We start from the raw sequence: 26,305 nt of genomic DNA, 5'->3' as shown, positions 1-26,305 counted from the left end.
AACTCTCAAAGGGGATGACAACCTAGTCCATGAAATAAATTACGTCCTACTTTTCTGCACCGTGTGGGCAACGCCATGCAGGGTTCATTGGGGGTAATTTTGCCAGGACAGCGGCATTAGTCTGCTCTATTTCCATTTCCAACTGTCGAGCGAACTTTAACGTGCACAGCCTGTAGCACACGGGGTCTCGGTTTACGGTCCCATTCGAACGACTAAATGCTTTTTCCATGTCAGACCCTCTTACTTGCATCGCTGACAGGGAAAATCCGTATTATCTCGACCTTTGTCGGGATTGAACCTTGGATTTTCAGGTTCGCGAGCAGGCGTCTAACATACTGAGCTACCGCGGCTCCCCAACCCAGTTCCAAGAGGGACGTCAGGTGAGTAAGTCTTACCTCAATTCCACTGTCCCTTTTTACGGTTTCATCAATAGACAGAGATCGACGGGTATGCCTAATTCCTTTATCTTGCTGAAAAAAAGAATCGATTTTTATTCAAATGACGATTATAGCTCAACTACCACCGCCCCCCCCCCCCCCCCCACCTTCCTTCCTCACATCATTGCATCCAGGGGCGTTTCAATTCCATGTAGAGGGGGGGATGAAAGATGAAGCGAGACCCGAAGTGTCAGATACCAGATTATAAGCAACACTGTTTACAGTCTATCTGTCGAGGGCTCTGATTGGCTGTATTCGCAAGCGCACAATACAGTCAAATCACTGCATTCTTTGATATAAGAATAGTGGCTATTGCAGTCAAGGTATAAGACGAAGTTCGTAATAGCTTGACATTGTGAAGATGACCAACCTGTCTCAGTGCTTCTTTTATATCAAACTGTATGTGAGACATTTCTCTATAAAGAGAATCAAGAGTCTTGTCGAAGTTTGCTCGATCTAACAACGTCTTGACCTTGTATTCACACTCCAAACAGGTTCTATAGACTTCACAATGTGTATATTTCTGTACGAGGTCCTAAAAAAGAACAAAGTTTATTCTTAGACAAAACATATTCGGAATATGAAGCTGATTTAATCTCACAACTAATGCTTCATACTTTGGGTTCAAGCCCGGGGGTACCTAGAAAAAGAACAAAAAACGATGGGTGTCTCTAACGGGAAAGCCCCGAATGGGGGGTCGGAGTTACTTGAGATACAGGGGTCCCCACACTCCCCTAAATACGCTACTGACTTCCACTTAGTTTTTCACGAGGCTGTTTGCGTTCATCTTACTGAAAAATCCGTTTAAAAACTTACGTCAAACGTGTCGGATAAAAGAATTTCGGGCTGACCATCACGAGTTCCGTCTGAAAAGAGCACCAGTCGCTTACTGGAACACTTTTTACAATATATACGGGTACACTGCATACATAACTTTCTGTTCTTGGGTACCAGAATACTGTCGTTACATTTATTACATATACTGTCACGCCCAGCTTTCTACAAAACATAAATAATGTAGTGATGGGGCCAGTGGATAAATGCAGATGATAAATATGTGTCAGAATGCACTATACCAATTTAAAAAGTCTTGTGCCCATGCGGCCCCATTTTAAATCTCAACCAGTGGGTGCTAAAAACGCCTCTGATCTAAACCGTAACAGTAAAAGATTTAAACTGTTGTTTCCCCATAAAAACAGTCTGTCCCCTATTTTGTAACCCCAGTCTCGTGGGGCTGGCACCGTTACTGAATCTAATCGAATGTGTATGTATGAATAAATGAAAATAATGAATTTCATCTTTAAATGGTCGTACCAATATAGCATTGCCAACAGCTTTCACTGGTTTCACCAAACCACCTTTGGATCTGCTCATCATGAAATTGTCAAGAACAGGACGACACAACTCCGCTACTTCCGCACCAAATCTGTTCAAAAAGAACGGCATTTGATTGGTTTGATTTTTTCCTGACCTCAGAACCTAGATCGTGTCTAGTAATGTAAACGGGTTACAGAGTGGTTGATGAATCAAGATAGAATCACCAACGAGAGATATGTTTTAGTTTCGTTAAGGAAGAAAGGAAGGGGGTGGAGGAAGCACGTGAGAGGAAATGAAAGAAGGGAGGAAGGAATGAAAGGCGAGTATCCAGGTACAGGAAGGAAAGACAGACAAAAAAAATGAAATGAAGGGAGTTTTACGTCCTACTTTTCTGCACCTTGTGAGCTTATAACGGGCGACCCCCTGCAGGGTACCATAAGGGAATTTTTGCCAGGACAGCGACATTGGCCTGCTCTTTTTCGATTTTCAACTTTCGAGGGATCTTTAACGTGCACAGCCTGTAGCACACGGGGCCTCGGTTTATTGTCCCATCCGAACGACTAGACTTTTTCAATGTCATTCCCTCTTACCTGCATCACTGACAGGAGGAAACCGGTTTGAATAAATCCGAAGGTATTATCTGGACCGATGTCGGGATTGAACCCTGGACCTTCAGGTCAGCGAGCAAGCGTCTAATTCACTGAGCCACCGCGGCTCCCGAGAGACAAACAAGAAGGGAGAAAAGGGAAGAAGGGACCAGAAGGAAAAGGAGAAAGAGACATAAGAGCAAAGGCCATGAAGGGGTATGAAGGAGATGAAGGAAAGAAATGGGATGAATGGTTGTTTGAACCACATACATACCGTTGTCTAGAGATGTCCATCGCTAATGAAAATGATGAACGAAGCGAGTCCTTGTTCCTCATCTTTCTAAAAGCGTTAGACAACGACGTGATTTGCCCAACACACTGTTCATTAAAAATACAACTATCTTTGGATCCATAACAGAAAAAACACACCTGAAACGAAAATAAAACAAGATAAATTGTAGGAACGCTGTATAAAAATAAAACAGATGAAGTATACTGAAAATGACAAATATGAATTGTAGAAACGGTGTACATAAAAAAAATAGCTGTAGTGTACCAAATAAACTGCCCGAGCTGCTCCCACCCCCTACAACTTCTCCTTCGCCTATGAAATTGACAGTGTAAATTGTTGAAACTTTGTCTTCAGTTGTAGTATTAAGAAATTTGAGGTCATAAGGTCAAACAGCTAATGACTAATTTAGGTTAATGCAGTGGCTCAGCAAGATGAGTGGGGACCCGGAATTTTATTTTAACCACTTTGGTGGTAAGTTTCATAAATTATAATATTCAAACAACACTTATTACCCTATGAAAATATCCTCCCTGTTCAATTTGGGCGTTTTCATCCAATCGCATTTTCAGTCCGGAACAAGCAAAACAGAACACTTTCCCACATCTGGAAAAATATCAAAATTTGTTGAATACGGGTCGAAGCGGACATCAGCTCGAAGGCACTGGCTGTGTATTAAAAACGTTAAAAAGTCATGTGACAAAGAGGCATACACAATGTTTCCTTTGAACAATGTTATTCGTTGCGGCCAATCAAAACTTGAACACATAACAATGTTTTTTTTTATTTTCAACGGACAAATATCCGTCGTCTGCGCCTGGTTTTTAACCAATCAAAGCTTATCATATAGGACAATGGAGGGGCAATGGGGTATGGTGTTTCGTTGTAGTAATGGAATTGGCTAGTTGTCAGGGGAGTTATGTATATTTTCGGGTAGCATTGCCCCCCCCCCCCTCCCTGTAGCTCAGGTCCCAGATGAATTGGATTAGCAGTAAGGGATTGTAACATTTGTTGCACAATAGCCAGAACAGGGAAAATCCGAAGGGAATCGAAAGTAGAAATTACCTTCTGCAGTGATGTCGCCGGAAGAAAATAGTAAATTTCCTTAAGCAACCATAACAGATTGGGTGGGCTGAATCCGGTTCCCAATGGTCTTTACAAATATCTATAAATAGATCAATCAATCAATCAAATAAGTCACGTAATCTTAAAACATGTGATTATTACATAACTGACATCAAAGAAATCGCCTGGGTAATCTCGTCAATCTGATTGAGTAGATTATCCAGACACAATTATTGAAATGGTACCGCCCTACATTTCTGAGCCACATTATAAAAAAATCTTTTGACAAATTCTGTCGTAAGTATTGTATAGGCATTTGGCCAGGAGAGAGGCATTATTTTTAAGTGAGGATGTTTTACATGCACAACCCCTAGCCTGGCACCTTGAAGAGTTTCCCGCCATATCTGCGCAATCAGACGTGTCAGTTTCTTGAAAATGGATTGAATTCCATGACACTATCCAGACCCATACGGGATCGAGTCCTAAACCCATGGTCTAACGGGACCATAGCCGACTCAAAGATGCCTGTTTAGCCTACTAGGCCTATAATATGGAGTTTTAAAGAGATCATCCCGTATCACTTTTAACTTTCAAGCATAAAAATAAATTCAAAACTCAATTTGTTTATGGTGCGAGCACACGGAAGGTCGTGATCGGTGATTTTTGTTGCCGACTAGAGTCTTGTCCAGAGTTTCACGAAACGAAAATCTCCAGTCGATCGCTTTCCACCATGTCGATGATCACGTGTGGGTCATGCAATTGAAAGGAAAATGTCTTGCAGACGATAAAAGTATTGGAGATAATTATCAAACGTGTTAGTTATTATAATCTTGTCGTGGATTTTTACTCAAGTTTCTAGTCGGCGATAAAAATCTCCGATCAAGATCGTTCGTGTATTCGCACCTTTACAAGTTAATAAATGTGAAACCCCTTTCTCCCCACCAAAACAGTAATTACACTTACTTGGGCGAAAACAGGCAAATAAGTTGTGCTTTTTGTGGGTTTTTCTTTTTTCTGGAGTCAAATCCGGGGCAGAAGCCCATGGCGTCATTCTCATTTCATAAGGAAACTTTTCCTTTTAATAGAGAAAAAAACATAATAAAACAAGGTATTACGTTTAAAGTTGATCCGTTATTTTGGTCAATAAATACAGCCAAATGCACCATAGATCCGATAATATTTAAGGATGTGGCGCCAGGCAGGGTATGTATACTCTTCTAAACACCTGATACCACTTTTCATCGTGAAACACTCACTTATGATTGATATACTTCCTCATGTGAAAGGTTCATTAGCTGCTACTAATGTTGCTCCAAAATATTTGTTTTGGATTGAGTCTCGTTTTGCGGTTCGAATCGTTATAGTAGACTACTTGTTTTATTTATGCCTTCAAAATAATATCAAGCCCTTTATACGGCACAATACACAATACAAAAATGAGTGGGAGAGCGTTTGAAAAAAACAACTCATTACACAAAAAACGTATTCATACTGCACACCATAATCCATTTTTTCATATCCATAAAAGGCAAGGCACAGGGCACTAATACTTTCCTTGAGAGTGTTTTTATTTATATTATGACGAAATCGCTGAGTAATTGTTTATGTTATTATTACAAATAATCCGAAAATTGTTGAATCTTATAAGTTATTTAGTCAGCTAGTCTATTCTGTCAGGTGGAAGAAAGGCAAGCGTTGGTAAAACTAATAAAAGTGTCAAACGCCGCCATAAAATCTACATTCGTAGCCTGCATATAAAAATGTGACCCCCCCCCCCCCCCCCCCTCCCTCCTTCATTCCTTGACATCATTAGGTACCTTTCTAGTATCACAAACGTTTGTGAATGTTTCGATTTGATTGGATTGTACGCTAACGAATACAGCCAATCAGAGCCCTCGACAGAAAGACTGTAAACAAAGTGGCTACACGTGTGATCGGTAGGCTATGATTGGCTGTATTCGCTAGCGTACAATCCAATCAAATCGCTGCATTTACAATCGAGAAAGATTGCAGTCGAGGTATTAGATGGAGTTTGAAACATACGAATAGTGACTATATATATTGAACATGTATAAGGACCCCGTAACAGACACACATTAGTCAGGGTAAGGTTACATTAAACCACTCTGCGTCTGGGATTTCAACGATGAATATTAGGTAATATTGAAGTTTGTATTTGTTTATGTCAGTGACATTCGGGCTACAAACATCATGAGAAACTAGAAGGCGTTCACGAGACCTCGTTTTACAAGTGTTTCGGGAAATCCACTATTTTGAAATGAGGTCGAAACGTGTCACGAAATGTCAAAGAAGTAATTAATCGAGCGCATGTGACAGTGTCAGTGCCACACACCCTTTGATTTGCATGAACGATTACAGCCGAAATATCTTGGTCCTTTCGTGTACGAGGCAAAGAATTAATAGAAGTGTTCATGCAAAGGTTTTTATCAGAGGTAAATCAGTGCCTTGGTTCATGACCCCATGTGACAGCCAATCAAGTCGTAAGACTTTAATTTGTTTAAAGGGACATATGTGGCATATTTGGGGTTGATTGTAGTCTTGAATATTATGTAAATAGTCTGCAGAAGGGCTAGAAATTTTCGAAAATCGCATTATTCCTTCCAAAATGTCTCAAATAGAAATTTCAACAATTCATTATCATTTAAGCACAATTTTTCTTGGTTTGACACCATTTTTGAGACACACTCTTTTTAGGAACGATGTATTTAGGTAGGCACTTATTCAATAAGTAACACTGTATTTAAAGTAGCCTATTGTGCCTAAAAAGAAGAAAGAGCAATTTCCTTTTCGTTCCTGAAAATATCTGTGCCTATGACATTGCGCCTGATTTTAGAGTGCCTTAAAAGGGTGCCGAAATTTCTCTGTCTAGCGGACTTGTGCCTAACAGATACAGTGCCTAAATAACGCTGTGTCTAACTGGTCTGTACCTTACTGACCGAGTGCCTAACAAGAATATACCTAAAGTACTTTGCCTACTCTGCCTAAAAAGGGTGCCTGAATTTTTTCTATCAAACTGCAGACATGTTCGTAAAATATTTGTGCCTAGCCTATGGCCACATATACCCAACTCAGACCCGAATACAAACTTGTAAGTACAGGTAATGGAGGAACAATGATGTATGGTGTTTATTTGCAGTAATAGAATTGGCTTTCATGAGTGCCCCACCTCCCCTGTAGCTATGGGCATGACCCAACGCAGAGATGAATTACGTAGGATTTCTAAAAAGAGAAGAGAAGAACCAATGAACGCAGGTCAGAATGACCTGAAGAAATGAAATGTCGGGAGAATAACGAACTGTCTTACCTCAGCAGGCGCCATTTATACAGTCAATGGTCCAAATATCAGTCTATGTTATATGAAGTAATAACATATTTGTTTATAATGCAGTCTTTACATCCTTGATGAAGACTTTAAAGTGAAAGTAGGATTTCGTAATATCCGAGACATATATTATCGGAAATTCCCAATACAAATAATTTCTATATTCTTCGAGAATTGAGTATAAATAGAATAGACTGGTATGTTTTGCTACTCTGTGGAGATGTCATAAGGTGTGGGCACACGAACGGTCTTTGTCGGAGATTTTTGTTAGAGTCTTGTCAATAGTTTCACCGACCCGCACGGACACACGAGGAGACAAGAATCTCCGGTCTGTCGCTTTCAGTTGCAATTGAAAGGCAAATGAATCTGATTTTCAACCTTGTGTGATATTATAAATCCTGCCGGGAACGCGATGATCTTGTCGTGGAAGTACGGGCACACGCGAGATTTTACTCAAGACAAATACCTCCGACGAAGACCGCTCGTGTGCCCGCACCTTAACCAGTTCTCTGAGATCAAGAGAAATAAATCTCTAATCTTTGCGTTTCCTAGAATAACCAGAGATACTTGCAGCTTGTAGCGCCCGTCTATTCCCATCAAGGCAGAATGGAAAATTCTCCCAAAATCTACCATAAACGCTACTTTGCTGGACGGATATTACCAAATAATTTCCTTTCCGTTTTAAACTGAATCAGTGCATTTCCCGTACATAAAGACTACACGGAAGAAGATTTTAACTTTGTTTCTTGTGTTTGGAAAAAGGCTAAGATTCGGTCAGATTTATGAATTTAGTGGAGCACTTCATCGGTTCCTGTTTATATTCATATTTGGGTTTATGAAGACGATCTAACATCAAGTTCTGTGCAATCAGGGAAATTTTACCAATTTATGCTTTTTTTTTCATTTCTGTATAGCCTCCTGTAGCCTGACCAGTACTCCTAGGGGGGCAAGCTCGCAATCGAGGGGGGCAATTTAGCAAAGCATCTTGACAGACGATTAAACGTCGAGAAACGGACTTTCATGGAGTATTTGAGATTCGAGATTATTTTTGTTAAAACACACAAGTTATAATACGTTATATTTTTATTGCCGTTTTAGTTTAAACGTAGTCGGGTATGTTTTATGGCAAAACGTTGAACAAATACTCCAAGTTAATTTTCTGGGTACTCTTCCTGTTCAAGGCAAGTAGAACAAGATTGCGCTGGCGAAGCTGAGTCATAGACCGTCGTTGTGGTGAGTCAACGCGAGTAAGAGTTGAAAAGCTGCTTTCACACACAGCGGTACTAGAACCGAAACTAGAACAGCCAGTGCATATAATTTGGGGAAAACCAATTTCTGCTCGTATAGTTTTTGAAGAACAAAATTGAAGTCCTGCTTTTCTGTCTTGGCAACGTTATCTTGGAGAAATTGTTTTGACACCTCAAGTTCAGCGACAAAGGGAATTTCTACTCCAGGCTTGGATGACGGTGTCAGAGCCGCCTGATCAAGAGAATTCCGAGACATTGCACGAGTGGAATTATACAACCAGTGATTGTCCTGAAAACTCATCCTCATCTCATTCAGAATCAAGTCGATAACTTCAAAGAATATTCGTTTAGTTGTGCTAATGTCATTGTTATCTAACATCCCATGTTGACCGATCGTTTCTAGGACATGAAAGTCGTCTAATCGTGTATTAAGCCTTCTCACTTACTCCACCATAAAATGCCTGACCAGAATGACCACTGTTGGCCATTCACTCAGACTCAGTTACCTGCCGCTCCTATTGACTCAGGAAAAAGAAAAGGTGTATTTTAAATAAGCGACCGGTACAAGCCCCCCAATCCCCCCCTTGGCTGCGTTCCTGGCTCTGATATTATTCAACTGAGTACGAATTAGTAAAACTGTGTGGGTACGTTTTTCCTACGGTCACATGATCAAGTCTTCCCAGAATTCAAAGCAAACCGGAAACGACACAGAGCGGTGAAAATATTTTTACTGTGTTTTTGTTTGCTTATTTTACAAAAACAATTGTATGATTTTTAACAAGTAGTAAGTTTTTAATGATTAATAAACTAGGGAACGTTTCCATTTGCAGGTTTTAGCGAAATACTTATTGCATGCGTTAATATCTGATTTAAAATTGGCTTCATTTGCGAGCTGAACCACGTCGGCTTTCTTTGTCACGTGGTCGCCATTTTTTGGAATCGGAAATTCCTAAAGAATGCATTGCATATTGTTTTATATCCATGGTGCATGATTTCTAAAGCGAAGGCAAGAATTCGTAGGTCCTTCATTTCGTAACTTGTTGACGATTCGCTGTGCATCTGCGTGTCCTACTTTTGGCGTCTTTTCCCAGTTCTATTTTGGCGGCCATCTTGTTTGTTTATTTTTTGGTTGTTTTGAAATTGCAATTTTACTAAGGTGTGAAACCTGTATTTACTACCATTTAGTGTTCAATTCTGCTTCCTCATTCAGATGTGTACTTCAGAAAGGTCAAGATAAATCTTGCACTATTTCTGTCATCTTGTCAGATATCTGCAAAAAGTTTTTCCCTAACAAAAATAGAGTGCAATTTTGTAGGCTTACAAGGGGGCAAACCACTTTATAATATAATGTAATTTATAGGAATCAGATTACTCATCTCTGATTAAGAATAACAAAGCAATTTATTCCAAAAACTTCCAGATCTTGTGTTAATCCATCACAATAATTGATAAAGATTAACAGGTTTTTAATGAGTGCATTACAAATTAATTAGGGGAGGAAACCACTTAAAATGGAGGTGGAAACCCACTAGGATTAAAGAGAAATGGAAACCACTAGGGAGGAACTTCTAATGGGGCCAAACCGCTACATGCCATTCTAAACAATAGGTTTTGATTTCTTTAACTGCTTTTATCATCTCGGCTCTTTTTTTTTTCAGAATTCAAGATGACCTCCACGTCTACACCAACCAGCAATACAGCTTCCTCTACAGCTGAAATGTGGAGCCAGGCAGCTGCAGCTTATCAAGCTTACAACAACTCAGCTCAGTGGTCTAACGCTGCACAGATGTACAACACAGCCAGTGCCTATGGGAATAATCAATGGGATGCTAATAGTGCTTACAATACCAATTGGTCAACTGGTGCAGCCAATACAGGTACCGCAGGCACTGGTACTACAGGCTACAACACAAATCAATGGTATGGTGGTAACTATAACACAGGCACTGGGGATGCTTCCTCATATTCTACTGGCATGACTGGTGCTTCTAATAATCAGAATGCTTACACTGCCAACACAGCGGCGTTTTCTACCAACACAGGCTATGTAGACCAGTCTCAGAATTATGGTGCAGATGGGTACAGCACTGGTGGCTATGGCAACCAATATGGAAATTACGGTGGCTATGGAAATCAAGGCTATGGAAACAAGGGAAATGATAAGGGTGGAAGATTTGGAAATAACAGATCAGGGTCTGGCAATAGGAACCAGGGCAGTATGGGTGGGGGTAACAGATCAGGTGGGGGTAGGTCTGGGGGGATGGGAGGGGGAGGAAGAGATAGGGATCGTAGTAACGGACGAAGTGGGGGACGAGATGGTAGAATGGGAGGAGGTAGATTCAGTGATGGTGGAAGCGGTGGTCGATTTGGAGGTAGAAGAGATCGTGATGGTAAGTAAAGGGTTGAACTAATCTGATTTTAATGCATTTCTTCTTTAGGGTCTTAGTATGGCAAATTTTCTGTTATGAGCAAATTAAGCAGTGTATTCAATAGGGTCCAAATGTCTCCAATCCATTTAAAATTGTTTTAAGGCCCAGTCTGGCTTTACTGCAAGTGGGTGTGGTTGAAACAACAATAACAGTTGGGGGAAGTGACATTGGTTAAGATCTTATTTTGAAAATTGCTAAACCCATAATTTTTGTTTTGCAGAGTCTGGTGATTTTGATAAGCCTTATAATCCTAAACGTGTGAAACTTGACAGAGATATGGGTCGAATGTCTGGAATGATAGAACAAACGTCAAGCACTATTTCATCTTTACGACGAGGCTGGGGCAACATGGATAGCAAAGAACTGAATAAAAAAGTTGACTATTTGTTGAACCAACAGGTAAGAGAATGGTTTTCATTTTGGATTTTTTGAGGTTAAACTTTCAAGGGCCAGAAAGGAAGGTTTGGTTTTTATATCAAATCGTGCAACCAATGTAAAAGTGCACAACTTAAGTGAACACTGCTTATATTTCTAAATTTGGCAGAAAATTTGGACTCGCAAACTGAAATTGAACCCTGATTGTCAGTCAAGTACTAGATGATAGTAACCTTGTCTATTGTTTAACAGATGATGTTGATAGAGAAACAGAGTCATATGGCTGAGATGATGGAGAGAAGAGAAATGGAGATGATGAGTGAGATGAATGCTATGATGAAAGATAGAGATGACATGATGAGACACATGGGACCTGGTAAGTTGTCTTCCTCTGATTTTCCCTCATTTCACACTGCATAGTGCTGCCCAGCGCTTCTGGGAAAATGAAACAATAGAGCTATTGAGGGAGGGACACACCATGCAGTGTGATATAAGGAAAATTTTGTTATGACTGAAGCACATCGTATTCTCTTTGCCCTGATCTTCCTGTGTTCCACACTGCACAGCCATCTTTGCTCATCTTTGGTCGATAAGTTTTAGAGTTACCATGGCTGTTGATTTTAGAATATATCCTCAACATCAAAAATGCTGTTAGACAACTTAGAATTCAAATCAGACATGACTGACTGATTAATCAATCAGCAGTCTAGATTTCTCACAAATACAGACCAAATTGCCCAAAACCATTTCTCTTACAAGCCACAAATTTATATCGTTCCAGGTGGTTATGGTGGTGGTTTTGAAGGGGGTATGCCTGGACCAAGATGGAGTCGAGACATGAGAGACAACTCTTGGATAAGTCCAGAAGAATCGGTCATGAGGTTCACAGAATACTTGCTGTTCTTCTTCCCTAAACCAACCTGTACCCAAACTCTCATCAGAGCAGTATTGAGCTCTCGTCTCAACATCAAGGTTGAATTCCGCTTCAAGGAGCTTGAGAAAGATGGAGATAAGGTCATCCGGGGTCATTTGCTTCTTGGATACTTCGTCTTGAGTCATGGAACCAACAGCGATTTAGATACCTTGAGAGATTTCTTGTTTGAACGTGCCATGTATACCCTGATGACAAAAACCCTCGGCCATATTGCTGTCAATAGTAACCGAGTCATGGAAGCCAAAAAGAACGAAGACAGAATTATTCGAGGTGATGAAATGTGTGAGATCAACGGAAGCGAAGCTGTGAAGATTTGGAGCAGTCGTCCTGATCGAGACCGTGACCATAAAGATAAAGACAAGGATGAGAAGAAAGAGGATAAATCTGAAGATTCAGAAGTCAAAACCGAGGAGACAGCTGAAACAGAGAAACATGAGGATGAAGAAATGAAGGAAGAAAGCGAACAGCAACAACAACAGCAACAACAACAGCTTCAAGAAGGTGAAGAGCACAGCGAGAAAGATGGGGAAGAAAAACACGACGATACCAAATCAGAGGATGGTAAACGAGGTCGTGAACGTCGAGATTCAGAGAGAAGTAAAGATGACAGACGTGACCGATCACGAGAGGATCGTCACGACCGTGATAGACATGGTCGTCAACGAAAACCAAGATCCGAATACAAATTCTTCAGTCCAAGACTTAGGGAGAGGCTCGAAATGATGAGGGATGAGTTACCCACTGGACAACACATCAGATCTATTCATGATATGAGCTACGCTGCCAAATGTAACAACGTTGGTATAACTTTGACCGTTTACAGACGCAGACCTGACGACTTCCTGTTAGAAACCTATGATGCCGAGCTGTACGCTGATGAAATTTATCTTGGACGAGGTCACGGCAAGGATGTCCGTGAAGCTCACAAATACGCCTTTATACACAGCCGAGATGAGATCCTTGCAGCATCTTTGAATGAAATGTTGGCAACACGTAAACGTTTGATTGAATTGAATTTGAATGACCCTCTCTTGCTGGATGTACAGTATCGAGGACCCTTTCACGATGTGGGAAACAATATGAGCAACTTAAAAATGGCCAATGAGTGGCCCTTGGGTGAGGATAAGCCTATTGATGACTTCATTCTTCTGGAAGATGAAGAGGACCGAAAGAAGAACCACTACAAGACCCTGGAAGTTAGCGCTACTCAGAATTCGATGCTGTTGGAATGGGTGCGATCTGGTCGAGAGGACAACATGCCTCATCGGTAAGTTACTGTCTATCTCTTCACTAGCCTTTGCATAGGGGGTAGGGATTTCATTTACTTGGCCAAGTTGTTTGAAAATTCAAGAAAATCCTTCAAAATGTTATGCGTAAGTGTACATCATTGAAAAGAACAACATTTATTTATATTTCCAAGGATAGAACATACTTTTTTGTACTAAAATCATGTGTAGTACCTGTTAAAAACAAACCAGGTGTATTTTAGCCAAAGCGCTGCACCTGATTTTTAGTTTGGTCTTAATCCAATAATTCTAAAGACTGTCTTCATCAATTCAACAATAAGTCATAAAGTTATGTCTGTAACCGGGCGAATTAAGTCATATAGAATTTCTAACACTCTAAAGCCCATTATTAACCCATCAGACAATATTAAAAAATGGCCATTTTTCTTTTATCAAAATCATTCTAAGGATTTCTGATCCTTGTGCATACATCATGCCATTGGTGATCTTTGAATTTTAAAAATGGCTATTTAAATAAGAAGCCATATTGGATAAAAATACAGTTGTCTTCTAAATTAATTCAAAATAAATTCTGAATTAGAAAAGAAATTTCAAACACCTTGGCCAAGTTTTGATTTGTCAATTAACAATATTTTCGTCCAATCATAGCAAACCTTCTATATCTGTCTTATGCCTTGGATTTGGTTTAATACTTGATTTACAGATTTGAAATTCTGCTTTGCAAAGCACGCCTGAAGAGGACTGTTTTGCCTTATATACTATGACAATTTCTTGTATGCTTGTATAATTTGTATACAAACCCACTTATTTGAATGAAGATGCCTGCAGATGAGGCATTGATCCAGTACTTAGTTTAATGTAACGATACAAAAACCAGCTGCAATATGCATGATTTATGCCTTTTGAAGATGATGACGGACTTGTATGCCTTATACAAAAATTATGAAATCATTAATTCTAAGAAAATGAAGATATATTTAAAATCGAGAAGATATGAAATAAGCAGCCAAAGAAATGACTAGCATGGAGCTTTGGAAAAATTTGGAGTCAAGACGATTTTAGTTTATTGGAAAATTTCATTTTAATAAGATATAAAAAATTAAATTTTCCCTTTTTTTAGGTCTCCAGTCAGCCTTCGAGGAACAGGGAAAACGGGTTTAAAAATTCTCCATGCCTCACCATTTCTTGTAAGACCAGTTTAAAACCAGGTTTTTTAACCTCAGTAAATGTATCAACAGGCTAGCAGGGCATTATCACCTTCTTCTAGGGCATTATCACCTTCTTCTAGGGCATTATCACCTTCTTTGAGGGCATTATCAACTATTTCTAGGGCATTATCAACTTTAGGGGGTGGTACGACGTTATGGTTTCAAAACTGTTAGGGAAAATGAGTTAATCGGCAAATTTTTCAAGTGCCTGCCCTTAAAATGCTAGCCTGAAATGTTTTTGTCATCTTTTTGGCCGGGAATGCAAAATCCAAATTGGAAACAAAAATAGTGATATGTAATTTTTATTTGTATGCCGAGTTTGCAAAATGATTTTGGTCTTCATGCGCACTCAAAATTTTTAATTTAAAAATCCACTCGTTTTGTACGAGAATAATTGTAATTCTAGAATTAAGAATGGAAAGCGTATGCAAATTGATTAAACTAAGGGAAATAATTCAAAATGGATGCTGGCGAGACGTAACTGACTGGAAAAAGGAGACTACTTGACGAAAACCTGTTTTCTTTGCCTTAAACATTCTCTCTGTTGGTCTATCACACCTTATATTATGTATGCAATATGATTTTCATTGTTACATGATTTTTGCTGATGTTTTTTCCACCCAATGCTTTGACATGTTTAATTCTAATAATTCCAAGCAAATTTGATTTATAGTGTGCACAAGAATTTTCAAAAATAATTTCGCTTAGACATTAAATTACAAAAACACACAAGATTTTAATGCAGTAGATTTTTTTTTTTTCGACGTAAAAATTTATCAATTTTATCTTCTTTCGCTGAAGAATTTACAAAAAAACTGATTATTCGGCTGAAGAATGTTTAATTTCATTTATTTTCTAAATTGTTTTATAATTCATTGAAGATGAGAAAAAAATGGAGTTCTTTTTGAAGCAATGATAAATATTTTTCATTACAAATTTAATTTAGCAAAATGTCGTCATTTTTTGTTGTAAATTCTTGTGCACATTGTCAATTATTTGGGTAACGGAATTCTCTCCATAGGCTTTTCAAAGTCCAGGAACAAATCTAAACCATGAAATTTTGTATTTTTTGTAGTTGTCAACTTTACTTAGAGAAGGTCAAGATAGCAGACGTCAAGGCTCCTAATAAGATAAAAGCTAAGAATATGGCTGCCCAGGCTGCTTTAAAGAAGTTAAAGACCACACAGACTTTTATCAGAGTGAGTCAATCTTCCATTTCTTTGAAATTCAAAAATGGACTATGAATTATAATCCTTCGTGTGAAATTTGTCATCTTCCAAATCTACATACTGTTATCCATCTTGAGATGTAGAAGCCCAAACTTGATTATAGCTGAAAGGCCATTTTTGGAAGCTTAAACTTCACTATTTTGGGAAGCCCAGTCCAAACTTGAAGTATTTTGACGTAAAAGCTCAAACTTGTCTATTTTTTTAAGTTTAAGAAGTCCAAATTCTGCCAAAAAATTAATGTTGTGGCTTATTTATGATGGAAAAAGACAATCCCTTTCAGTACTCCATTGATCCTGAAAAGCCACCATTGTTTACTCACACTGATCTGAAAGAACGTTCCCAGATTTTGGAGAACCGTTATAAACAGATCAAAGCAGAGGAAACCGGAATCATCGAAGAAGACGAAGAGCCCAAGACGGAAGAGGAAGAGAAGGAAGAATCCCGAGAGGAAAGGAGAGAGAGAAGAGAAAAGGAAAGAATTAAAGAACGAGAGAAGGAAGAATTAGAAGAGAGATGTCTGGATGAAGTGATTGGGGAGGAAGTTGATAAATATTTAGCTCAAGATGACATGGAGGGTGTTACTTTAGGTACGTTCACTGTTCACTGTTCACGATCAGCTCTTAATCAATATCGAACCCACATTTTCAAAATTAAACTGTATGACCATTCCATCTAAGGCTTCACCCGGGCTAAACAGCTAATGTCACCTTGGCATTGATTGGTCGAAATCCCATTTCGCACTCGTCTTGGCCAAATTTTTTGGACCCGTTATGGGGCATACCTGTTGTTGATTCAGTGGTAAGTGAACACAACAGTGGTCCAGTTTATTTCAACTTGCCAGCTGTGAGTAGGCCTAAAACCCACACTGTGACCTCCCATAATAAGATCCATAAAGAGAATAAATTTCCCCCATTGCTTACTGCGTGGCTTCCCATCATTTCATATATATATAGAGAATGAAATGTAAAGCTGGTTCAGTACATGACTTATTCTAGACAAACTGTTATAACATAGAGCTGCATTTCTCTCCCATTGTTCATTGCATGACTTTATTATAGATCATAAGAGAATAACATAAAACTCTTTTCATAGTGCTATGGGTATGTCCAAAATATTCCGACGAATTTCTTATTGTGATAAAATTTGATGTATTGCACACGGCACTGCGTTGCCTGTTACAATATCCCAATCAGTAGAACAAAAAAGAGGAAGTAAAACTCCATTTCATTTCATAATCTGATGTTTTATATTCTCCTGTTTATTTTCAGGTGAGGACCTACCAGTCAATATAAAAAGACGTGTTAGTTTATTAGCTGTACAGAAAGGTTTATTAGTGATGCCATGTGGTACTGATGATCTAATACTATTAAATAAAGACAATTATCTCTGTCCTAATATGGTCAAGAAACTGACCGAGAACGACAACAAATTGGGTCGATACTATCTAGTTCAGGTAAGACTATTTTTATGAGCCCATATGCCACTCATTTCTTGTAGACACAATTTTTTTTAGTTAATCTTAATATACATATTGGATTGGTTTAAATTTAGCAATTACTGGATGAACCGTTTTTGAGTTATTGCCCTTGAATTACTAAATTTTACTTTTTGACACAAAGAGGCTATAGTGTTGATTTCAGATCTGACTATTTTCTTTTACCTGCTCTGGTCAGAAAATGTTAAGATTTAGTATCATTCAAAACTAATGTCCAATGTTTGAATTTTTCAGCTGCGAGTGGCAGGAGAAGAGAAACCCATGAGACTGGTGGAAGAGGAAGAAGAGGATGACGAAGAAGATGAAGAATCCAAGGATCACTCAAAAGATGAGAGAGATGAAGAAAAACCAGCTGAAAAGTCAGAGGAGGTGAAAACAGAAGACATTAAAACAGAACCAGACTCAGAGAATGGAAATACAGAGACTGCTATGGAGGCGGAGTAAATTATGAGGTTGATCATGTGATTGGTTGACATTTGATAACCTGATCAGATTTAATAATTTGATATGGATCGGGCTAGATGTATAAATGTCAATCATAAATGATCAGTTTTGATTGGTTGATAAGTGATCAATTCTAGGAAATTTGATTGGTTGTTCTACCCAAATATATTATGTCAATCATTAATGATCAGTTTTGATTGGTTGGTCCAGTTGGATTTATCATGTCAATCAAAAGTGATTAGTTTTATTTGATTAGTTGATAAAGTAGTTATAAATAGATTTGACCAATCAAAAGTGGATAAGAAAATTGAAATGTATATAGTAGTTCATTTTTATTTGGCTTTCTAAAGCTTTTGCTTGGCTTGATTTAAGACTAAAAACAAAGCTTGGAACAAGAGAGTTGAGTAATTTATGCAGAAAAACACAAACTGATCATTTGTATTGTTGCTTGAAAACTGTTTCTAAATGTTGGGAACTTTATGTCACCAGACAAATGAGGCCATTCGACATTAAATTTAATGAAATAATATTTGGACTTAGTCTGTTAAAAGTCAAAAGTAAATAGGTCTTAAATTGATTTGAATCTTTTCTGAGTTTTAGTCGATAAATGGTCAGTGTTTATTGGCTGTCTGAGATCAAAACTGATCTATTTTAAAGAATCTGATTGGTTTATTTAACAGCTTAAGATTTAATTGACCAATCAAGGCTCCTTTTGGAAGAATTATCCACAAAAATCGGGAAATTTCGAAAATATGTAAGACAAAAATTCTTCAATTGTTTTTGTTTTAAAGTCATTAATTTTGTAAATTTTGAAAGAATCATGTTAAATCACATCATATATATTATAGTCTTTATGTTTATTTTAGTGCTATTCTCATTTGTTGCATGTTGCAGTTCTGTTTACCTTATTGCACACTGCATATCTTAGTTAACTCATAGAGTATTGTCATGTTGCAGTCATAAACTTCTCTCGTTGCATACTGCATAGCATTTTCTCTCTACTTACTGAAGGATGTGTAGAATATTGTTATGTTACAGTTAATTTTAAGAAAACTTTTCTTTACTGTCTTAAATTTTCCCTTATTGCATACTGCATAGCATTTCTCTCAGCTAACTGAAGAAATTAACTATTGCCATGTTGCAGTCTACTTTTAAGAAAGCTATTCTTTACTGTCTTAAATTTTCCCTCATTGCACACTGCATAGCATTTCTCTGCTTACTGAAGAATGTGGAAAATGTTGGATATTGCAGATTATTATGAAAAATATTTTGTCTTATTTATGCTACTGTAAAATGACCTCCATTGCACACTGCATAGTGGTTTTGTATTTTGAGTCGTACTCAGATTTAGTTCATATGAATACATTATTAAATATTCTAATTTGCCTCACTCTACACTGCATAGCCTTGTCTTATAAAGCCTAAGAATATTGCAGCTTTATATATTTTGATAAGTATTTAAATGACTGTAAATCTTGATAAGTTCATTAGTCACATTCCTTGGTTAGAAATCAAAAATAATGTCTTAGACATTTACAGTTTCTTTTGTATATATTCTTTCATCCACAAAATTATTTTGATTTTACCATTTTGTATGTCATTTGGTGAAAGTTTTTATTTTTGTCAAATTTTCATTGATTATGATAAATCTTTCAATCAATTGCAGAAATTTGCAACCATTTCCACCTAAAGTGATTACATGTCATTATAGTATTATGTATTTGAGAGTATTTTTGGCATATTTAGTTGCATATTTTGTTGTCTCATTGAAGGGATGGGTTGAATATTGTTCATTTTAAAAGTGTATTATTCAGTGTTATTCAAATTTCACAATGGAAGAGACAAATTTCATTCTTACTGTGTTTTTGCTATAGGAAGGCATATTGCAATGATATTTGAGTTGTAACTGGGTATAGAGTTACTGCCCTTGTCCCTAAATCTTTTGATAAAGCAGATGCACTATTCCAAATCTATTTTCCAATCTTTGGTTCTTGCAATTCCACTAAAACTAAGTAAGTGTTGTTTGATGTCACCAAGCGCAAAATATGCTTTGTCTTATACAACCCTGCGAGATTAGTGATGTCATAAAGCAATTAGATTTAGTGGAATTGCAGGAACCACAGACGTCAGAATTGGAATGATGCAAATTGATGTCCACGATACACATAACATGATTTTAGAAAACCTCTACACGATCCCTTTGATAAGTGCAATGAATAATAGATTTATTTACATAATTAATTAGCTCTTCACATAATGTAATAGCTACAACATATTTTAGTGAAGAATCAAACTACCCATTCTATTCCCTCTTTGGCAGGACACCTACTCCCCATGGAAGCAGACTTGTATCATGTCACAACATCCTTAATGACTGTTGGCCACCTGTGACACTTTTCAAATTTAAAATCTGATACACATTCCATACAATAAAAAAGTGGTTGTCCAAACAAAGACAGTAATATTTTCTCATGCTAAAGCTCTCGAAATGACATTCACTTTCACTCATTAACTATAGAACTGATCAGATTTTCATTTTGAAAAGGGATACACATGGAGATTAGGTTCCCTTTCGTAAAGCAAACCAAATATATTCCATCAAGAAAGGTGCTCTCTCCTCCTGTTAAAATGTAAATGTAACCAAATCAGACATGTCTAAACAAAAATTACAGCAGTTCAAAAATATTCACGGAATTTCACCGCACACAATACAAAGACAAAATACAGAAGCTTACATTCATCAACAAACAGGGGATAAAAAATAACTCAACACAAAATATTACAAAACAAATACCCAAAGCAACATACAGAAACATGTAAAATATAAAGAAAACAGAAATATATATTCAGAATATACATGCAGTCTTTGAAATGCTTACAACAAATTGAATAAAATTACAAGTTTTACAACATGCCACTTTTGCCAATTTTTGGCTATGAAATTTAAATTTGAAGAAAAACAGTAATCTAATTGGTTGATATAAATGAATTTTGAAATCTATTTAACAGATTGACCAATCAGATGACTGGAAAACTGATCAACACAAGTTTTGAGTAAGATCAATTAACATTAGCTTCATACACTAAGTTATAATATTACTTTAAGAACAGGGTATATAACTTTTAATTTTATTCATGCTCAGCTCGGAGTTCCAAGGTTAAAATAACATGACAAAAATTCCTTCACTTCAGAGCCTTCTAATTAGTTTTTTACAAGCCCAATATCGGCCACAATTAATCTCCGTGCTTGGAAATAATCTCTAAATTAATAGGCCAAAAACACGGTTTAAAAATGTCACAAAACATGGATAAGAATTACTGATTTATATAACAACACAACGTATAGACAAGAGAAACATTGTCGAAACATTGCATAGTTATAAAGCAGTATTTGGTACCCATATAGAATGATATAATTATTTGAGACAATTTCTCAAAGCCACTAGAAAACTGTTAAAATATCATCTTAAGCCTTCACAATGTCTTCATTTTCATCCTTGTATTGTATCAATTTATATCGGCCACTCTCGTTGCCACATTTCCTTAAGAGGTTCACCACCTCGATGGGGTTGGCTGTTCGGAAAATGTCCTTCTGAATGACCACACAGTTGGTTCGCATTTGTTTCTCGCTGCCCAATTTAATGATGATGAGGGTGCCGTATTTTTTGCTGATCTGACGCAAGCGGGTAATGTGATATTTAGGAAAGTCTTTATCCAGAATGATCTCTTCCAAGCTTTCAGTTTTTTGATAATCCTCTAGCACATTCTCTAGGACCTGATCCACCCATGGGGTCAGATCATCTGGTTTGGGGTCATCGGCTGCTGGTGCAGGGTAAGAAGACAAGTCCCAATTCCGAGCGAGTTCTGGATTGTCAGCTTTCAGTAACAACGCTTTCTGTTTGGCTGTTTCAAAACTCATGAAAGGATTATTGTAATCTCTGGATGATGTCTGAAATGTAGAACAAAATTAAGTTTTTTAACTAAGTCAAAAAAAGCAGAGTCAGATCAGGTGTTCCTCTCTTATCTGAACTATCCAAAGATACTGGAATGGTGGCAAGGTTACCCAAGAAAGTTAAACAAACTTTGCTTTCGCTAAAATTCAATTCCTTTTTTAAACTGACATTCTTAATTATGAGAAATCAAAACTCCTTAATCCCCATTAATAACATTGTTGTTCAAGGCTGGATATAATTTCACAGGCAACATGAATCTCCCCTTGTTTAAGAAATGAGCTCTTCCGATAAAACAAAACACTCTCATATCAATAGAAAGTATGCATGAGCAGATGATTTCAATTAAGAGACAAGGGGTGTCAAATAGATGAGTTGCTTACTATATCAAGTTGGATAGTCATAATCCAGCTGTGGGTTGGAATCCTCATCAAGGTAAGAACAATTATGATGCTATGGCTAGTGCTTCTGCGAGTTAACCTGCTGTCAGCTTTCATCCTCAATCACTTACCTTTATCAAAGGGCAGTTTGCTTTCAACCATTGAAGACCTTTTTGAGCAGCATTAGCTTTAGATTTGATTCTATTAAAACCCATAGCATCAGCTATCAGTTCCTCTTGTAGGAACAATAAACATCTGAAAAAAATAGAGAATAACTAATTTAAGACATCTTTCGGTTTCAAGCTACAGGCTTTGCTTACGCCAAAGAGGCGAAACCTTCTGAAACAGTAAAAGCTACTCAATCTTTGGATTCAAAGCACCATAGATAGTATTAGCAGCTTTCGAGATAGTGACGTCATATACAGTTTTAAACATGGAACACGGACGTTTGTCTGAGAATTGGAATTGAGCACATCAATGCTTTAAGTGTCCTCAATGCACATAAAAAGTTTAGAAAACAGTTTTACATGCGATTAAAACCAATTACCTTGTTGGACCTCCTTCTCTGGGATTATATAACACATATTCAAACAACATGCGATTGGCACAGGCTGTATCTTCTATAACCTTCCACGGGGCAGTCTTGGTCTCTTCTGTATGTTCGTACACCACTATGTCTCTCTTGGTCGTCACATCTTTGGCAAAGTTCTCCAAATTAGTCGTCTTCATCACATTCATGTTTGAACCCCGTTCGTGATTTTTGGATTTGTACTGCATATCTACAACTTCTTGATCCAAAATGTCAACGTTTTGCAGACGCTTATTCTCACGGACTATTCTCTCTACTGGATAGTTCCAATTCATTAACAGACGTTTGGCGTTTCTGTAGGCGTTCTTCATGGCGCCACGTTTATCCGATTCTTCACCTTGGCCAAGCATCAAGTCATCCACGTATAGTTCACAGGTTTGAGATTCTTCACTGTTCTTGTAGTAAACCAGAGTAATTCCTGCATCCACGGTTCCACAAGCTACGTCCAATTCGTGGATCAGGTTCTCCTTGTATCCTCGGGATTGAGGAATATTCTGGCGAAGCTGTGTCATCATTTCAATCAATCTGGCAAGGATGAATTTATGGTCTCTCGATTTCTTTCCATCTTTGGGCTCCTTGATTTTTTTCTGTTCTTCAGGCAAATCCTTGTAGAGCTTGTTTGAATTAGCAAAAATGTGACTCACTGATTTGGTGAGGAGCATATACAATGCTTTGGCATACACAGAATCTTTGACTTGGTGCTTTGTATAGCCCTGTTCTCTAGCGAGAAGGACACCATTGATCTTCAGATGTCCATCAATGTAGGGATCTTTGTCCATATCCTCAAAGACGTTATACTCTGTGCGAATCTTCACCAAGGTGGTATTGTTGTGTCTGGAGGTCTCTATGGCCTGTACCGCAATGAAGAGGTCATCATACTCCAAAAGAACTTCGATGAAGTTGTTGATCTTGCCTTCGATGCTTACGTAGTATTCTGGAGCAGGTCCTAATCCACCATCATCATATTCATAATCTAAATAAGGATTGTGGTTATATGGCATTGGCGTTTCTATTTCTGGATACCCATATTGAGCTGCTCCACGCCTGGCACCGCGTCCACGAGGAGGACCATACCCAGAGGATCGAGCAAAAGGATCTGCAGTTGCAGGTCTTCTGCCATAATAGGCATCATCTAATGGATCAGGTTTCTGGGGTCTACCGCCCATTCCAGCAATCATTTCAGACTGCATCTCCAGCAACATCTGTTGTCTGTTTAAAACTTGATTCAGCTGCTGGGTATCCGAGTTTGGACGCCATTTTGGGGTTTCACGACTGCCAAAAGTCAGATTTGCCAATTCTCTTTGAGAGTCTTGGATCATTCTGTTCATCATATGGACAGAGGATGTTCTCTGTCTCTTCACTCCCATTGGATCTCTATCATCTATTGGTCGCTTTCCTGGGAAAAAAAAGTTTAGATGATGATTTTTTTGTTTTCTTTTTAATTGGATGACTTGACAAATGCTCTCTGTTTACCACAAATGACCAAACTGCTAAGCAGGAGTTTCATGTCAAGTGGTCAAGCTTGCAGTGTGCAATGAAGCAAGTTATGTCAGGACAGCAGTTTTTGCTTTCTCTATATCTAGGGTTCTTTTAACATGCTCAGTCTGTAGCATGAATCAGTTACAAATAATAATTTTTGTTGCAAAAGGCAAGAAACTTTTACAAATCTACAAACCTGCATATCCATATTCATAATCATCTTCATAAGCTGCAAAAAAAGAAGAATGGAAGTTTGAAAAAAAAGACTCTAAAACTATGGCAACCTATGAGCCTTTTTCTTTAAACAATTTAACTCGTGGGATATGTAATAACATGTTAAAGAGCAAGCATGATACCATCTGATCCCTTGTGAGTTTGAAAGAATTTTACATACCATCATAAGGAGGATAATGAGGATGAGGGGCTGCAGCCTCAAATCCAGAAGCTCTGTATGAACTGAATCCACCAGCACCCCTACTTCCACGTCCCCTTCCACCACGGGCGCCTCGACCACCCCTCATGCCCCTTGAGTTCATCCCTCAACTTCCAGATAGCCTAGAGACAAAAATAATCATACATATAGCCATATAAGTTCTGTTGCAAAATATTTGCAAATTGAAAGTTAAGTCAAAAGTTGTTCATAACTGTAAATTCACAAAAATTATTGGAGTTGCAAATCAATGAAAGCTTCTCAATTTATCTTTTTCATTCTTGCTTATGTCATTTTGTGCTACGTTAAAAAAGAGATTTCAGGATTTCAGTCAAATTGGGATAAAAAAGTGTATCTTTCCAGATGAAAAAGGAATAGCACTCTATATGAGTCTAAGGCATGAAGTCAATTAACAAATCAGCCAAATGAACAAAATGAAATGAACTCTAGTCAACTGGAATTAAACCAGCATAGGATCTTTCCGAGCTCCAAAATATTTTGCAAAAAAAAATCAATCCAGGCAAAAAAGGCTTTTTTCCTTTGAAATATTTTTATAATTTGTCATTTAATTTAAGAATATCTAAAGTATACTTAATAAAAAAGTAATTATAAAGCCAAAAGTCAAAACGCAACTGAACAAATTTCGTAAAAAAAAAGTTACATTTGTGACGCAAATAGAAGTACTTCTATTGTTCTCAATTTTGTTCATTGAATATATTCAACATAACATAACAGTTAGTTCTTGATAATCTAGTCTATCACAGGAATAAAACCTGGCTGTTCAAATATAAAAAATTGGACAATAGACACCCTTTAAGTGACTATATTTTACCTTCACTCAATATCAGGTATGTGGTCAAAAGAGCTCAAAACAAGCTCTGTAATATTTTATTGTGTTTAGAATAAAATAAACGCAATAAAAACACTTCAGTTTCTAAAAATGTCTTGAATGGACTTCAATAAAATTGAAATCCAAAACTCTCCAAAAAGTGACTGTGAAACTTCAAACCTACAAAGAGGAAGAATAAAGTTAACATAATGGTCTCATCATTGTTTAAGAAATTTTGTATTTTCCGCCAAACGACTGTGGCTGCTGTTATCAATGAAATGCTTAACACTGTTACCACAATTATTGCTAAAAATATCTTTCAGATTGCAATAACAACATCACAAAGATTTTAAATTGCAAGAACAGACATCTGACTGAAAATTGAAATGGTGCAAATCGATGCTATCAGTGTCCCTATTACATATATAAAGTTTACAAAGAACCTTTTTACAATCCATTTAATCTAAATGTGTATTTTGGTACCACTCTGAATAGTAGCTTAGCCTACTGAAACCAGACAACACAAACACAATTAAAGACAATGCCAATCAACCATTAACATCATATAAGTTCTTACGATCACTGTCACTTCAAGACACTAAGACAGTGGCTGAGTATTTAACAAATTTCTAACAGTCTTGTTGTTTTGTAAATTAAAAGTGCTAATTAAACAGTAGCTTTTATCAATCAAGACCTTTGTTTTCATTTGATGTCACGTGACCTATTCAATCCACGCCATTTTTCTTTTTCTTTCCATCTATTGCTAATGTTATCAAATCAAAAAACATTTTTATAGCTAACGTCTCTACCTAATGCCTGCATATTTTGCTCATGAAAGTTTTGAAAATTCCGTTGCATTGTATTTTTATACCTACCATTTAATTTCTGCAAAGGTTTTCGCTTGAAAATCTTTAATTTTCTGTGCAAGCACGTTGATCGATTTCTCTCAGCTTTTGACTTCCGGTTTATCACATGGTTGACGGTGATGAGCAAACTTTCTTA

The 26,305-nt window shown here is 37.5% G+C and overlaps 3 protein-coding genes across 3 annotated transcripts in view; 1 reads left to right on the top strand and 2 right to left on the bottom strand.

The window, feature by feature from the left end:
- LOTGIDRAFT_229970 (hypothetical protein) overlaps nucleotides 1-4,746 on the bottom strand; it is a gene marked incomplete at its 5' end in the record, with an annotated part of 12,050 nt that extends 7,304 nt beyond the window's left edge. The window contains 8 exons of the mRNA XM_009046146.1: nucleotides 396-470; nucleotides 808-972; nucleotides 1,254-1,436; nucleotides 1,752-1,863; nucleotides 2,616-2,770; nucleotides 3,146-3,236; nucleotides 3,696-3,795; nucleotides 4,659-4,746. Of these exons, the coding sequence (XP_009044394.1) occupies nucleotides 396-470; nucleotides 808-972; nucleotides 1,254-1,436; nucleotides 1,752-1,863; nucleotides 2,616-2,770; nucleotides 3,146-3,236; nucleotides 3,696-3,795; nucleotides 4,659-4,746 (969 nt within the window). The remainder of the gene's footprint in view (nucleotides 1-395; nucleotides 471-807; nucleotides 973-1,253; nucleotides 1,437-1,751; nucleotides 1,864-2,615; nucleotides 2,771-3,145; nucleotides 3,237-3,695; nucleotides 3,796-4,658) is intronic.
- Nucleotides 4,747-8,991: 4,245 nt separating this feature from the next.
- LOTGIDRAFT_229969 (hypothetical protein) lies at nucleotides 8,992-19,503 on the top strand. Its single transcript, XM_009046145.1, has 9 exons — nucleotides 8,992-9,069; nucleotides 9,944-10,675; nucleotides 10,935-11,113; nucleotides 11,342-11,465; nucleotides 11,871-13,290; nucleotides 15,554-15,677; nucleotides 15,988-16,294; nucleotides 16,976-17,160; nucleotides 17,437-19,503. The coding sequence occupies exons 2-9, from the start codon at nucleotides 9,952-9,954 to the stop codon at nucleotides 17,644-17,646; spliced, it is 3,273 nt and encodes a 1,090-aa protein (XP_009044393.1). The 5' UTR covers nucleotides 8,992-9,069; nucleotides 9,944-9,951; the 3' UTR covers nucleotides 17,647-19,503.
- A 339-nt stretch (nucleotides 19,504-19,842) lies between these two features.
- Nucleotides 19,843-26,254, bottom strand: LOTGIDRAFT_229968 (hypothetical protein). Its single transcript, XM_009046144.1, has 7 exons — nucleotides 26,179-26,254; nucleotides 25,307-25,483; nucleotides 24,439-24,599; nucleotides 24,241-24,273; nucleotides 22,524-23,961; nucleotides 22,108-22,231; nucleotides 19,843-21,595 (listed from the first exon to the last, which is right to left on the bottom strand). The coding sequence occupies exons 3-7, from the start codon at nucleotides 24,578-24,580 to the stop codon at nucleotides 21,113-21,115; spliced, it is 2,220 nt and encodes a 739-aa protein (XP_009044392.1). The 5' UTR covers nucleotides 24,581-24,599; nucleotides 25,307-25,483; nucleotides 26,179-26,254; the 3' UTR covers nucleotides 19,843-21,112.
- Between the last annotated feature and the right edge of the window lie 51 nt (nucleotides 26,255-26,305).

Source organism: Lottia gigantea, assembly GCF_000327385.1.
Source record: "Lottia gigantea unplaced genomic scaffold LOTGIsca_10, whole genome shotgun sequence".
In the NCBI taxonomy this organism is placed as follows: Eukaryota; Metazoa; Mollusca; class Gastropoda; family Lottiidae; genus Lottia; species Lottia gigantea.
Note: the sequence above shows the minus strand (reverse complement) of the source record. Positions and strands in the feature narration are given on the sequence as shown.

Excerpts from the sequence above, each read along its gene's own strand:
- LOTGIDRAFT_229969 (XM_009046145.1), top strand. The coding sequence starts at position 9,952 with ATGACCTCCACGTCTACACCAACCAGCAATACAGCTTCCTCTACAGCT. Across the intron at positions 11,466-11,870 it reads GATGAGACACATGGGACCTG|GTGGTTATGGTGGTGGTTTT; the intron begins GTAAGTTGTCTT and ends ATATCGTTCCAG. Across the intron at positions 13,291-15,553 it reads GAGGACAACATGCCTCATCG|TTGTCAACTTTACTTAGAGA; the intron begins GTAAGTTACTGT and ends TATTTTTTGTAG.
- LOTGIDRAFT_229968 (XM_009046144.1), bottom strand. The coding sequence starts at position 24,580 with ATGAACTCAAGGGGCATGAGGGGTGGTCGAGGCGCCCGTGGTGGAAGG. Across the intron at positions 23,962-24,240 it reads TTATGAATATGGATATGCAG|GAAAGCGACCAATAGATGAT; the intron begins GTTTGTAGATTT and ends TTTTTTTCCCAG. Across the intron at positions 21,596-22,107 it reads CAAACTGCCCTTTGATAAAG|ACATCATCCAGAGATTACAA; the intron begins GTAAGTGATTGA and ends TCTACATTTCAG.